This window comes from Hypanus sabinus, chromosome 4 (genome assembly GCF_030144855.1).
Source record: "Hypanus sabinus isolate sHypSab1 chromosome 4, sHypSab1.hap1, whole genome shotgun sequence".
NCBI lineage: Eukaryota > Metazoa > Chordata > Chondrichthyes > Myliobatiformes > Dasyatidae > Hypanus > Hypanus sabinus.
Window position 1 is genome coordinate 112981144 of NC_082709.1, and position 14034 is coordinate 112995177.

Genomic DNA, 14034 nt, shown 5'->3' on the forward strand with positions numbered 1-14034 from the left:
TTGCTAATTACTGGCAGCACTCAAGTCACCAAAAATGTTTGGGGGCTTACTTGCCACTTTGAATACTTCAGCAATCCATAATTTATGGGAGCACTGCACATCAGCAGTACCAAGGTAGAGATGACAGAATCAGGAGCCACTTGTTTAAAACAGCAGATCCACAAAACCTTATAGAACTATACAAAGAACAAAAAGTTTATAGAAATATTTTCCCTTTGGGACAGCATTAAATATGGGACTTTAAACACAAGAGAATCACTATGAAATATGAAGCAGCAATGAGAATGTGGAATTGGATTTCACCCACAGCAACATAACGTGTTTGAAAGAAAAAGTGTGAGAAAAAGAAAAAGTACAAGAAGAAAAAGGATAGCTTCGGTGGGCCTTGATAGATTGATAGAAAAGTTAAAAGGGGAAGATACAGAACATGAACAACAGGCAAAATAACAAATTTCTGTGTGTAATTCCTTCAAGGTCCATCATAGTCTTGGCCCAACACACTTAACATCCTGACATACACAAAATAATTCTAACTTGGATCATCTCCTTTAGTGTGTTTGATTCAGACAGCAATTATAAAAGTATTGCATTAGTCAATTTAATTCCTTGTAATGTCATAAGAACATAAAGGAAACCATGGAAAAGTTTCCATTGCACTAAATATAAGCATTATTTAAATAAGTCTTGGGGAAGTATACATTAAGGGTGCAAACATCATATAGTAAATAAATGTTGGCATGTTAACTGCAACAATTGGTGCAGTAGCCCCCCCCCCCCACCACCACCACAGCCAAATGTCTAAATGCAGTACTCAATGTTGAGCTAAATAAAAAGCCAAACTGAAAAAAACTGCACATATTTGAAATCTGAAAGAGAAGTTAAAAGTAGTGGAAATAACCAGCTCAGTCAACACCATAGAAAACAGTGTTACCATTTCCAGTCAGCTACCCTTCATAACTAGGAAAGGAGAAAAAAAATGCTTAAAATTAAAACACTTTCTCAGTTCTGACACAAAGTCTTTGATTCAAAGCCATGAGTTTCTCTTTTTTAGAAATATTACCTGAGCCACAGTCTTCCCAGACAAATTCTATTCTCATTTTCAGTTAGCTGATCACAACACAGCTAATTAGGTCACAATGGTAATAGCAAAGCAAGACAGAGGTAATTATGGTTAGTCATCACTGAAGAGGGTTAATACGTTCACCTCTCCTACTACACTTTTCATAAAGATCACAGCATCTTTATCAAAATAGATTTGCATGACATCAGGCAGTTGGGAAGGTACAGAAGGAAAAATGGCCATTGATGAAGAGTGGACTTAAATAATAACGCTGCTCAGACCAAAGAATGAACCAATTAAAGGCAAGCAATAACTAAAACTCTGTATCACCAACTCCAAACTAGAATGCAGATGTTTTTGTGACCTGATTGATCAAGCCTGGAATCAAAGTTTGAAAATACAACTGCATGTATTTTTTTTTAAATGAAGAAATTGAAAAGTCTTCACAATAACAGAAACGATAAACTTCTTCCACTGCATGTGTAAATAACCTGTAGGAATTCTAATGCCACAATGCTTGGAATTCTTGTTTGGAAAAAACATTTTCCATTGGAATAGACATGCAATTCTTATCAAACTACAGTTGTAGTTTTCTCTGGTTCACAAGCCACTCATATTAAGTTATACTCTACTTAAAAATTAACTCATTTTCAAAGTGTATCAATGAAAATCATAGTACGAGTATTTGTTCCAAAAGTTCTGCCCATCTCAATCATTTAAAATACTTGATATCTATTTAGAATTTATTAGTCAGAAAGTTTAACTTCCAACTTAATTTTACTTTTAAAAATCTGAAGAAGTCCTACATTTAGATTTTTAGCTGAAACCAGGTACCAATGACAATGCCCAATCTAAGAAGACCACCTTATTTGCATCAATGTAGTCTGTGCAGAAACCTTCACACTTTATGATCAGGGACCTAGGACACTGGTCCTGTAGTTTGTTATGTGAGACTTGGAAGATATTATACAAAAATCAACTTTTATGACTAATTCTAATTATTTAAACATATTTACTCCTTGGCTGATCAGTCATTCGCACTGTGGAATAAAGCTCAAATTTCTGTAGTAGCAGAGGCAACCTAAAACATGATTTCTGTCCTTTTGATAAGAATTGTGTGAAGTAGTAAGAGAGTTACAAACCAAAAATGGAAATCAAAACAACTGATTGGTCTTCATTTTAGGGAAATAAAACCATCTCAGCCATATGTCAATTTCCTATTACAGACGGTTCCCAAGAAGAATTAGGACCCCTTGTGCCCCTTTGGAATACCAAAGCTCCTTTTGTTTGCAGATTAATAATTAAATCCTATTATTTCTTCCACTGTGCACACAGCAAGTTATACAAAATACACCTTCAGTTAATTAATGTAAAAAGAAAAAAGTGACCAGAAATAACATGGTTATCTGTTTCACAACTACCAACTGTTTTATCAGTATGAAGCTTGAAGCAGAGACCAACAGAAACATACTGCAATAGTGCCAGTGATAGCACTGCTTTATAAACATGAAAAATATAATTACAATTTTGAGTTGACTTCTACCAGGTCTATTTAATAATTGTATTTTCCAGCAAAGTGCAGTTAAATAATCTGAAAGGAGACCCAAAATCTAAGTTACACAGAAACTTAACACAAATGAGAAGAGAAACTGCCAGAGGCAGTCACTCTTCTAAATTGCTCAGCATAGAACTAAATTTGCTGTCTCAAGCAGCAGTTTGTAATTATACAGGTGTCAGCATGAGGTAATTCAACTGTCTTTTCTAACTCCCCCCAGCACAATATCAAAGTTGTTAGACATCCATACCAGAATCCTGACCAAGCCTGAGATCAGTTGAACTATTGAAGGGAAGCAGGATTTTGATTTATCCTTAGCTAATGGAGATATCTGATAAACCAGTATCAATTATTTTTGAAGTCATTTTCCAATCATTCCTAAAACTGTAGTAACTCATGTACTAATTTTAATCTGCGCTTTCTTGACAATGTCATTTCCAGACATAGTGAGGACAAATGGAAAATTCTCATCAAATTACAAGACTGAGATGGATTTCAAATACAGTTTTTAAGCAGCTAAAATTCACTTGATGGACTTCTCTGCTTTTTGAAATGGAAGAGGGTGTACTTTTGGTGTTAGCCATTAAAAAGTAGCAAAAGCACATTCTTACCCATGTAAAATGGACTTCACTGTTATACAAATGACAGTATGATGCAAAATGGACACACACGTCTGAGTCTACTCTAAATTAAGTTTTGTAAGTGGGTAAAATAAAAAAATGAAAAAGAGACACTTGGCTGAGATGAGCACCCCACTCCCATCAGGCTCGGTCACTTGCTGTTGGGACAAAACCTGGGTCAATTTCAGCATTGATCCCTCATTCAATAAGTCACTTGTTTAATTGTTTAGGCTTTCAGCTAAAATGGTTTCTTGGCTAAAGTACTAAAGGGCACCACGGACATGCTAAATCATTGAGATTCTTCAGGTCCAAATATTGCAGGATGTTTGAAAGAAAGACCTACCTTACAAAACAAAGGTACAAGTTGATAATTACTGTTTAAAATTGATGTTTTCATTAAGCAATTACACTAAAACAAAAAAATGATTTATCTTTGTCTTCTGTGAATGTCAGAATTAAAATAATCAACTGTTACATGAAAATTTTCTTCCAAATCCATATTAATAAGACATTGATGATTGTAGGCAAAATAGAGTAGTATGAAGTTCTTAGCCACAGCTCAGTTAAGCTTTCAGAATGCAGGGTTAATACAGAGGAAATGTATTTCTTTACCCTTCAATAACCCTTTCAAGTTAATCATCCATTAGGCAGCACTGGGCAGCTCTACATTGTGATAAGGAGTTTTAACAGAGCACAACTCATGAGTGCCGAGACAGCAAAAAAATTTAAAGCTCTGAAGAAAATTTCAAATCACATCTTCAAAGACTGCATTTAATAGCATCAGCACAGCACCTTCGGAACTTGATGTTGGATCAAATATAGCTCACTTTCTTAGTGAGTATCCAAGGTGGTAAGGTAAAACAAATGGAACCTTTTCCTGAAGGATTGTCTAAAGAATAACTTCCCTTAAAATTAGTCTTCCATAAATGTTTGGCCTTATATATTTTTAGAGGAATGTTTAAAGGTCAAAATACTGAGGGAATATTTACAAACTATAAAATGTGTTGTAACTGACACTGCAAATACAGTTCCCCATTTTTGAACAGACGTATGCTCTTTATCAACCATCTCCCATAGAATATTAAATAAATTGGCCAAAGTAACTTCTAAAGTGTTAAAAATTTTCAAGCCAGAAAGTTATGCAGATCTAAATGTATAAATACACACACCTACTTTAGCTACATCATGAACACAAGAAGTTTTATACATTGATAAAGTCACCAAGGGCAGCTAAAATATTTGGACATCTAAATTTTTCTTGCTTGGAAATTTTATGTGGAATGATTCCCACCCACCAGTACATACTCCAAACAACTGCTGTTCAAACTTCTATCAGTTCAGGAGCATATTGGTTTAACAGCAAGATTCAAGTTCTGTGTCCACTTGCTGGCCACAGTAAGCATTAGGGATCTAAACTTAATGGTCACTTTATTAGGTACACCTGCTTGTTAATGCAAATATCTCATCAGCCAATCATGTGGCAGCAACTTAATGCACAAATTGAACATGCAGACATAGTCAAGTGGTTCAGTTGTTCAGACCAAACATCAGAATGGGGGAGAAATGTCATCCAAGTAACTTTGACCTTGGAATAATTGTTGCTGCCAGACAGGGTGGATTCAGCATCTCAAACTGATCTCCTGGGATTTTCATGCACAACAGTCTCTGGAGTTTAGAGAATTGTGTGTAAAAAAAACCAAACATCCAGTGAGCAGCAGCTCTGTGGGTGAAAACATCTTGTTAATGAGGACAAAAGGTGAACTGCCAGACAGATTCAGGCTAGCAGGAAGGTGGCAATTCAAATAAACACATTACAACAGTGGTGTGCAGAAGAGCATCTCCGAACCGCGATACGTTGAACCTTGAAGTGAATGGGCTACAGTAGACGACCACAAACATACACACACCAGCCACTTTATTGGGTACCTCCTGGATCAAATAAAGTCCTAAAAAAAAGTCTCAGCCTGAAACATCTATTTATTTCCATAGATGCTTCCTGACCTGAAAAGTTCTCCAGCATTTCGTATTTTGCTTTGGATTTCAGCATCTGAAGACTTTCTCGTGTACCTAATAAAGTGGCCAGAGTGTATAGTGCCATGCATTCTCTCAAACCTCAGAACACAGGTTATAACAGGAAGTTAACAGGAGTAAAGAAAAAACAATTAAGTCACACACCTAACCTTCAACAGGCCCAAGAAAATTTTAAATATTATGATGTAACATTTGTGAAATACAAATGTAATATGGGGCAAACTCTGGTAAAAGGAACTAGCTTGGATAGGGCATCCTGGTCAGAGACCAGTTGGGTCAAAGGGCCTGTTTTCATGTTAGGTATCTCTAGTTTCCCATTTCCAATTGTATTTAAAGAATTTTTAAATTCAACATAATGTATAGTTACATGTTTTGACCTTTTATACTTCTAGAAAATTCACTTTCATTGTCATGTGACACATACAAAGTACATTGTATTTTGCTTCCCCAGTCTTCAAGACTTTTTCCTCGAGTGCTGCTCCATTGTTGCCACCAGTTGTCTCCAACAGCAAACATCAATGTGCTATCCAGCTACAGGTGTGGAAAGACGATCATTGAAGCTCAATCATGATGCCTTTGGCCAACTTATAACCTGAGGATCAATCTTTCTGTACTATGGGCTGGTTACTCACTAAATGAACTTGAAATCCAGGGAACCCATAGGTTTCAGAAAAAACCCCAGAAGACATTCTAAAAATATGAATTCCTTGAAGAAACTAATGACCACTTGTATCAAAACTTACCAGTGCCTCCCCTGGAAAAACAGTATCACTCATCACTTAACACTTTCTTAATCCACATCTCTCCTGAATGTTTTGCACTCACTTATCTACTCAAATGGCCTTCCTTCACAGTACAGACACCTGCAGTATTCTGCTTTCCAGCTACTTGTTAAATCTTTAGCACAGATCAGAAATTGCAATCATTAAATGACCCTGTTACCCACAGGGAATATCACATCAAAAAACTTGGCTGAAAGGAGTCAGGGTTCAGGATCTTGCCTTTCTGCATGGAAAGTACAAGGTCACTCGACTGGCGATGGAACACAAGGGAAATTAAGTCACTTAAATTGCCAAACATACACTAGTATCATGTGTTCATGTGGTTTTTTTTCCTGATTTGTTACTGTGAAAGGAACAGTTCCCAGGGATTTTTTTTTTTATTGTGCTTCTATGCAGAGCTTTTGAGATATATTTGGTAGAACTGTATTTCTGTGTTAAACATACCTGCCCATAGTTGTCTATTCCAGTAACTAATCTATTTAAATTTAATAAATCAAAGGATGTCCTTAAAGACTGGCCAAGAGTTGACAGTCCTACAGCTTGAAGATTTTTCAATTCGTTCATGAACGTTGCATGGTTTTCCTTCCAGCCAGCCTGAAAAATAAAACATTTCAGTCATGTTCTCTCGTTTCCTGTTCAGAAATGCTTCCAATTCTTTCATCACTTGCTACATGGAGACAGCTTTCGCAGGTCATTTTAATAAGATGTCAACACAAAAAAAGCATTAAAATATTTCAGATTGATAACTTAAATGAAACTTTTTTACATCGTCACATTTTAATAGAATCTCTACACTGCAGAGCCTGGCTTCACTTTATTTGTTAAATGGCATCATCACTGAAATGGGATACAGCTACAGAGCCCAGACCAACATGCACTTCATTCACGTAGCCTGAGCTTTGATGATAAGTGTTGCAGAATACAGTTTTAAAAAATTGCCATCCAATTTAATAAATTCAACTCCAGGTTACTCATTTCAGCTAATTTTATCTAGACCTCAAAACAGTTTTCAGTCTGGGCTGAGATTTGCTAATGTAATTCATATACAAAATCATTTTTAACAAAAAAAAAGTTAGCCCATTGGTTCACCAAAACAGCAATCCTTGAGCACCTCAGTCTTGATGAAAGGAAATGGGAGCATCGCTACTTGGAATATCCAATTTCCCCTCAAATTACAGCCAGCACAGTTTTGCAGCAAGTCAAACTACCACCTCAGGCACAGGTCTCATCCTGACACAGTTTACAATCTGTGACCACTTGCGATCCCTGTGGGTGCTCCAATCTCCACCCACATCAAGATCTGCATCGGTAGGTTAATTAGCCATTGCAAGTTACCCCGTGTGCAAGTGGTACACTTGAGGGAAAGATAAATCAAATATGGAGAGAATAAAAAATAGGATTCACGTCAGATTGATACTGGATGGTTAGTGCACTCAATGGGATGAAGGGCCCTTTTTTAAACTGAATCTCTCCATGTCTACTGCCAGTCCATCTCCCCTCAACAGTAAAACTAAGCAGTATTCTCCCACTATATGGCCAAGATGGAAATTCAGCAGCATAGTTTCATCCTCTCCCTTCACAGAAGGCCACCAATTCAATAAACTACCCAATTTAAACAGCCTTGAGCAATAAAACATCCCAATGCACTTAATAGGAGTTTTATTAACAAAATTTGGCACAGTCACATTCAGGCAAATAACAAAAAAGTTTGATAGATTTATTTTCAATGATCTGAGAGGCAGAAGGCTTAAAGATAGAATGCCTTGGTCTTCAGGAACAGCTTTAGCAGCCTCTGCAATAATCAGAGATGATCAAGAACCAAAAAAATGTTTAGGCACAGATTTCAGAGGGCTGGACAAAGATCACTGATAGATGCAACTGTGAACAAAGACAAGCATTTTTTAAACTGAGGCTCTGCTTAATTGGAAGATGAGGGTCAGTAGACCTGAAGATAACGAATGACTAGGTCATTGTGAATTAAATCAAAAGACTGCAGATCTGGAATATGAAACAATGTAAATTAAGAGTTTTGAATGCCTTTAAGTTTAGAGTGTAGAAAAAGCAACATCACGCAGGAGTGCATCAAAATTACCATTCTGGAATAACAAATGCCCAAGGAAGGGTTTGAAGAGCATGGGAGCAGAAGTCATGTTTCAAAAGTGGAAACAGGGCATCTTTAATGATGTCTTAACTCAAGTTGGTATAATGATACCCTAAGGCAGCAAACACATTGGTTCAAGTTTAAACATATGCCAAGAAAACCTGCCAGGTATTGAGTCCACAGCAGAGTCTGTAACAGGGACTAAAAACAAACACTGCATCCTTCCAAAATTTACTTGTTTCTCTCCATCCACGGCTATATACCAAAGTTAGAAAACTGAAACTGTGTGGTGGGAGGGTGGGGGAGAATGAGAGGGACTATGTTACTGGACCATCAATCCAAAGATGAGAGCTAAATGATCCAGAGACAAACCCAAATTGCATCACAGCAGCTGGAACAGTTAAATACAATTCATTTTCCGGTACCAGCATTGCTGACAAACAAATGGATTGTTATGAAAGGACAACTGGTTTACTACACTATCTAGATACCTCAACTGTACCCACGTCCCAAGATTGGATTAAGAAATAAAATGAGCATTCCTATAGAAACTGATTTGGGTTTTTGGATATGGCTGTGGCATAGCATGAGAATAAAGTCATTACTGCCACCTGAACTAACCAGCTATACAAGGATTAACCAATGCAAACTCAGTCTCCCAATCACCAATTCCATCCTCTCTCTAGTATTCAATAAATGTCCATCCAGCCTTGATGCCCTATGTTTCCAAATCTGCTTTACACTATCACCTTAATAAAACCATATTTTCTCATTCATCCTCAGAATACTGAACGATTCCAATATACTCCTGGCTGGTCTTCTTTGTTCTCTTACTCTTCACAAAGTCACCATCCCAAAATCTGCTGCCCATGTCCAGATTCGACCAACTTGCCCTTCTGCATGCTTGCTAACCTACAGTTGCTCAGAGGGGGGAAAAAAGAACCCATATTTAAAATTATCATCCTTGTTTCCCCTTCTCATCCATAATGTTAAGCTTCTTGGTAATCTCCTGCAGTACTACTGCAATTGCAACCTCTGGATCATCTTGACCACTGTAACCCAAGATTCTGAAAATCTGCCCCTTCAGCTCAAAATATTTTTCCCCCTCATCCAAAGTGCTCCTCAAAAATTTAGTCCTTTGATCAAGCTTTAAAACGTGTGCAGTTCAGTGCCAGATTTTGTTTGACAACACTTCTGCGAGTTGCCTTGAGACATTCAGCTCCATTAAAGGTGCTAGGTTGTTGTTACCTAAAATTGGAAGAAGATATTTTAAATACAAATAATTCAACAAAATTACTCTTAAATTTCCAGTAGCAAATCTCAGCACCTGCTTCACATTGCCTTAATTTTTCCATGAGGATGTTGGCAAAGCCATCCCCAATTAAACACCCTAGGTGATAACAGTAACTATCCTGAAACACTGAAAGACATTTGGGGGAAAATGTTCATATATGCTTGTGGGGAAACTTTAGAATAAAGATCAGTGACGAATATAAACCAATAGCTATCCCAAATCATGCTAGTGTGCAGTTGAGGGGGAAGTTTGCTAATAGCAGTGATATGAGCTTGTTGTCGATTTTGATTTCAGTAGCGAAGACTGTGGGGTGTGTCAAAGTACGTCCCACCCCCAGAAAATAATTAAAGCTTTATAGGGGACGTTCACCTTTAGGCAGCAAATCTGGGCACTTACTGTCCTCCCCCTTAAAGGCACAAGTTTGGATATTTGACAAAGACTGCCCTTCCCCTTTAAGGAGCAAGCCTGCAACACAACATCCTTGTGAAACTGAATCACGGAGGAATGTACCGACTTCACATACAGTACAAAACAGTGGGGGGAGGTTGTTTTGAAACTGCCCAAGCTAGCTCCTTCCCATCAACTCCCTCCCCAACTTTTTTTTTGTGTGTGAAATGAGGCGGCGTACCAGTCGTGATTCCCCCCCGCCCCCCCCGGGCCCAGCAGCTACAACCGAGCCTCACAGGAAGAAGTCGGCCATGTTGGAGGTTCCCTGGCGGAGCGGCAGCCGCAATCCTTCTCTCGCCTTTCACACACAACTTAATAAAGGCTGATCGATCTCTCCTCCCTCCCCCCAACCCCCAATCGTTAGCGCCAGGGCACGGGTTTTACCTTAATACCGTAGGGCGGCTCATCGAACGACACCAACATGTACCTGTCCCCGCGGCTGGCAGGGTCGCGGGCCCGCAGCTGTACAGACGGGGGGAATAAGATAGAGGTGGGGGGGATTGTAGGGAGGGAGAAGACAGAGAGGAGACAAGTTAGAAGATCAACCACCGCCGCCACTGCGGGGCCTAAGGCCTCTCTCCCAACCCGGTTTTTTTTAAATTAAAAACTCCCATTGCTTTTTTAATTCCTCTTTTTTTTTTACCTTCATGAAGGTCTCAACCGCGCCTTTGGCTATGTCCAAGTAGGTGGTGCCCAGATGGGTGCGCTGGCTCATGGAGGCGGACGTGTCTATGAGGAAAAGTAAGATGGGCATGGTGGAGGGGGTTATTTAGGGGGTCAATCTGGGGTGGGGTGAGGGAAGGAAGGAGGGGGGCAATGTGTTGTCACCCGAACACCCTAAGCAGGCGGCTAACAGGGGTTTGCACTCGGGATTGGGGGGGGTGAAAGAAGGTGGGGTGAGTAGCCTCAGATCTCCACAGCTGGACACCGATCGTTGAAGTTTGAAGGGGGGGGAAGAAAGGAGATGGCAATGGTGGGAAGGGGGCTGCAGGTGTGGGACGCTCGGCTTTGTTGTGTCTGCCTGTCACCTTTACCTCCAACCACTTTCCCCCCTCCCCCAAAGAGCAGTGAGGCCGCTTCCCACGCCCCGCCACACGCACACACCGCTCTAGCTTAGCCACCCAGCCCCAGCTCTCTGCCTTTGCCTGCCGTGTGCCTGTCCCTCTCTTAAATGCCGCTCGGCACAACTTTGCTTCTCGTTTTGACTCCCTGCCCCCACCCTCCTCCACGGGGCCACGTGACGCGCCGCCGCCGCGGCCCTTTATTGGTCGCGAGTTGTCCCTCTCGTTTGCATATTAGGACCCGCCGCTCCGGTTTGGCGGGGGAGGGACGCTGCGCCGGGGTTCGTGCGCGGCGCAAGCGGACCAGCGCCGCACACGTCAGTCCTTCCCTCTGCGCATGAGCGGCTGTTTTTCAAACCCGCCTGCCTTCCAAAACCGCCCTGGGTTTCCGCGCATGCGCGCTGGGCCAGGGCTGCGCGAGCTGGGGTTGTGGCCGATTTGGAGGGAAGCGTGCGCGCCCGAAATCCCGGGAACACCCATTCGACCCATCTAGTTTGTGCTGACTTGTCCTCTGCCATCTACCAGTCCCATCTACCTGCAGCCAGACCATAGATTTACATGCCCCTCTCATCACACATCCACCAGTTCCACTGGCAGCTTGTTCCACACTCGCACCACCCTCTGAGTAAATATGTTCCATTTAAATATTTGATACTTTAACCTAAACCTGTTCACGTGCCTGTCTGAATACCTCATAAGCATCACTATCATATCTGCTTCCATCTCTTCTCCTGGCAGCTTGTTTCAGGCACCCACCACTCAGCAAAAAAAAAATTGCCCTGCAAATCCCCTTCCATCTCCTTTTTAAGTTGTCTCTCCGGATTAGCAATGCCTTGCATCCACTCTTGATTTTGCAGATTGTAAGGTGTCTCAGGGTGCAGGATCTTTGGACACACTGTCATGCATCAGGAAGGATGGCTCCCACCCAAAGCTCTGTACAATGGAATGAAGCTGCTTCACTCTCACGGCTGGGGTCAGGCAGCTCCCAAGCATATTTGAGGGTGTAGAGTGCACCATAGGAATAAAAACTTGGATAAGAAGAGCAGCAACATTCTATTTGGTCCTTCACATCTACTTCCCCACTCATGATCATGGCCAATCACTCAGATTCAAAGTGCATTTATTATCTAAGTATGAATACTATATACAACCTTGAATTCATCTCCATTCAGCCAGCCACAAAACAAAGAAACCCAATAGAACCCATTTAAAAAGACTGTCAACACCCAACGTGCAGAGAAAAATCATGCAAACAGTAAAAGTGACCAAATAACATTCAGAACTGAAGTTCAAAAGAGTGAGTTTACAGCCACGAAGCCTGTCACAGCCAATCCAGGATCCTGTTAGTTGCAGGCTACAGCCTCAGTTCAGCACAGAGATGAGTAAACTTCACAAGCACTGAGCTGAACACTGGTCCATTCTTCACTTTCAGCCCCAGCACCCTGTCCTTTTCAATTTGGCCTGGCATTAAATTGGCCAAACAGTGGGCCGTTCCTCACTCTTGGGCCCACTTCAATACACAAATTCACATCTTCTGGTTCTCCCCATCCACTCCACGATGTAACATCCTCAAAAATTCCAGTAAGTTTCTTAAGTATGATCTGCCTTTCATAAATCCCTGTGTACTTTGTCTGATCTTGTCACAGTCCTTTCATTACAGGCATTTAGTGTTTTTCGTATTACTGATGAGATAACCAGTCTGTAATTCTCCATTTTCTCACTTCCAACTTTTTTCTTGATTAGTCAAGTCACTTTAGCTGCCCTCCAATCTGTAGGAACTAATCCAAAGTCTGATGAATGACCAGCAATGCATTTACTCTTTCTCACTGGTTCTCTACTCAGCTACAGAATGCCTAGACAACAGCAAAACATACATCAGACTGCTGTTTATTGATTACAAATCAGCATTCAACACCATGGTCCACTCTGTACTGATAAACGAGCTTCAAAACTTCAGTCTCTGTAACTCCTCTGCAAATGGATCCTCAACTTCCTTATCAGGAGACTATAGTGTGTGCAGATTGACAGTAACATCTCCTTGCTGACAGTCAACACAGGTGCCCCTCAAGGATGCACGCTTGGTCCAGTGCTCTACACTCATGACACAGCTTGAACGCCAACTATAAATTTGCCAGTGTTTGCAAGAGGCTACGGAAGATTGGAGACTCAGCCATTTCCATCACAGGCACAACACCACCCCACCCCCACCCCACCATTGAGGACATCCTCAAGAGGCAGTGCCTCAAGAAGGAGGCATCCATCATTAAAGACCCTCTGAGACAGCCCTCTTTATGGTACTACTGTTGGGCAGGAGGTACAGGAATCTGAAAATACATACACAACATTTTAGGAGCAGCTTCTTCCCCTCCACCATCAGAATCCTGAATAATCCATGAACCCATGGACATTATCTTTTGCACCATTTATTTAGTTTGGTAGCTTTTATATCTTGTATGACTGCTGCTGCACATCAACAAAGTTCATGAACTTCAATGGTAATAATTCTGATTCTGAAACAAATTCTTAAAATACTCAGGGATGCAGATTATGAGACCCTGGGATTGCTTGGCCTTCAATTCCATCAATTTCTCTAATCCCATTACTTTACTGATGCTGATTTCCTTCCATACCTTCCTTTCATTAGATCTAAGATTCACTAACATTTCTGGGACGTCATTTTTGTCCTTCTCTATGAAGATAGAATCAAAATACAAGCCACATATAATAAAAAAAATCAAATACCATTATGTTTTATGCAAATAAAGTATGTGTGTAAAATGAGTGGTGTTGAATTTATCCAAGGTATTATTCAGCACTCGGTTAGATATTGGATGTTAAGTTATATAGCCATATTAGAGATTTAAAAAGTGTACAGCAAAGGCTTGAGATTATGTAAGGGAAGATGTGGTCTATCCCTGACAGTTGAAATGTCATTTTTTCCATGAAAAACTTGAATTGTACCATAACTTGGGTTAACTTACACAATGAGGGACGGTAGAAAATTCCCTCTGGTAATTTTAGTCTCTAAGTCAGAAGGTCGGTGCTCATACCAGACAGTCCCAGGAGAGGAAGCTCGGACTCTG

The 14034-nt window shown here is 40.5% G+C and overlaps 1 protein-coding gene across 2 annotated transcripts in view; it reads right to left on the bottom strand.

The window, feature by feature from the left end:
* LOC132393110 (integrator complex subunit 6-like) overlaps positions 1 to 12150 on the bottom strand; it is a 129732-nt gene extending 117582 nt beyond the window's left edge. The window contains exons 1-3 of one of the 2 annotated variants that reach the window (XR_009511752.1): positions 10534 to 12150; positions 10275 to 10352; positions 6493 to 6642 (exon numbers count right to left, since the gene is read on the bottom strand). Coding sequence is in view for 1 of the 2 variants with exons in the window: in XM_059967922.1 (XP_059823905.1) it covers positions 6493 to 6642; positions 10275 to 10352; positions 10534 to 10644 (339 nt within the window). In the remaining variant the exon portion in view is untranslated. The remainder of the gene's footprint in view (positions 1 to 6492; positions 6643 to 10274; positions 10353 to 10533) is intronic. The other variant, XM_059967922.1, reaches the window with a different exon arrangement.
* Between the last annotated feature and the right edge of the window lie 1884 nt (positions 12151 to 14034).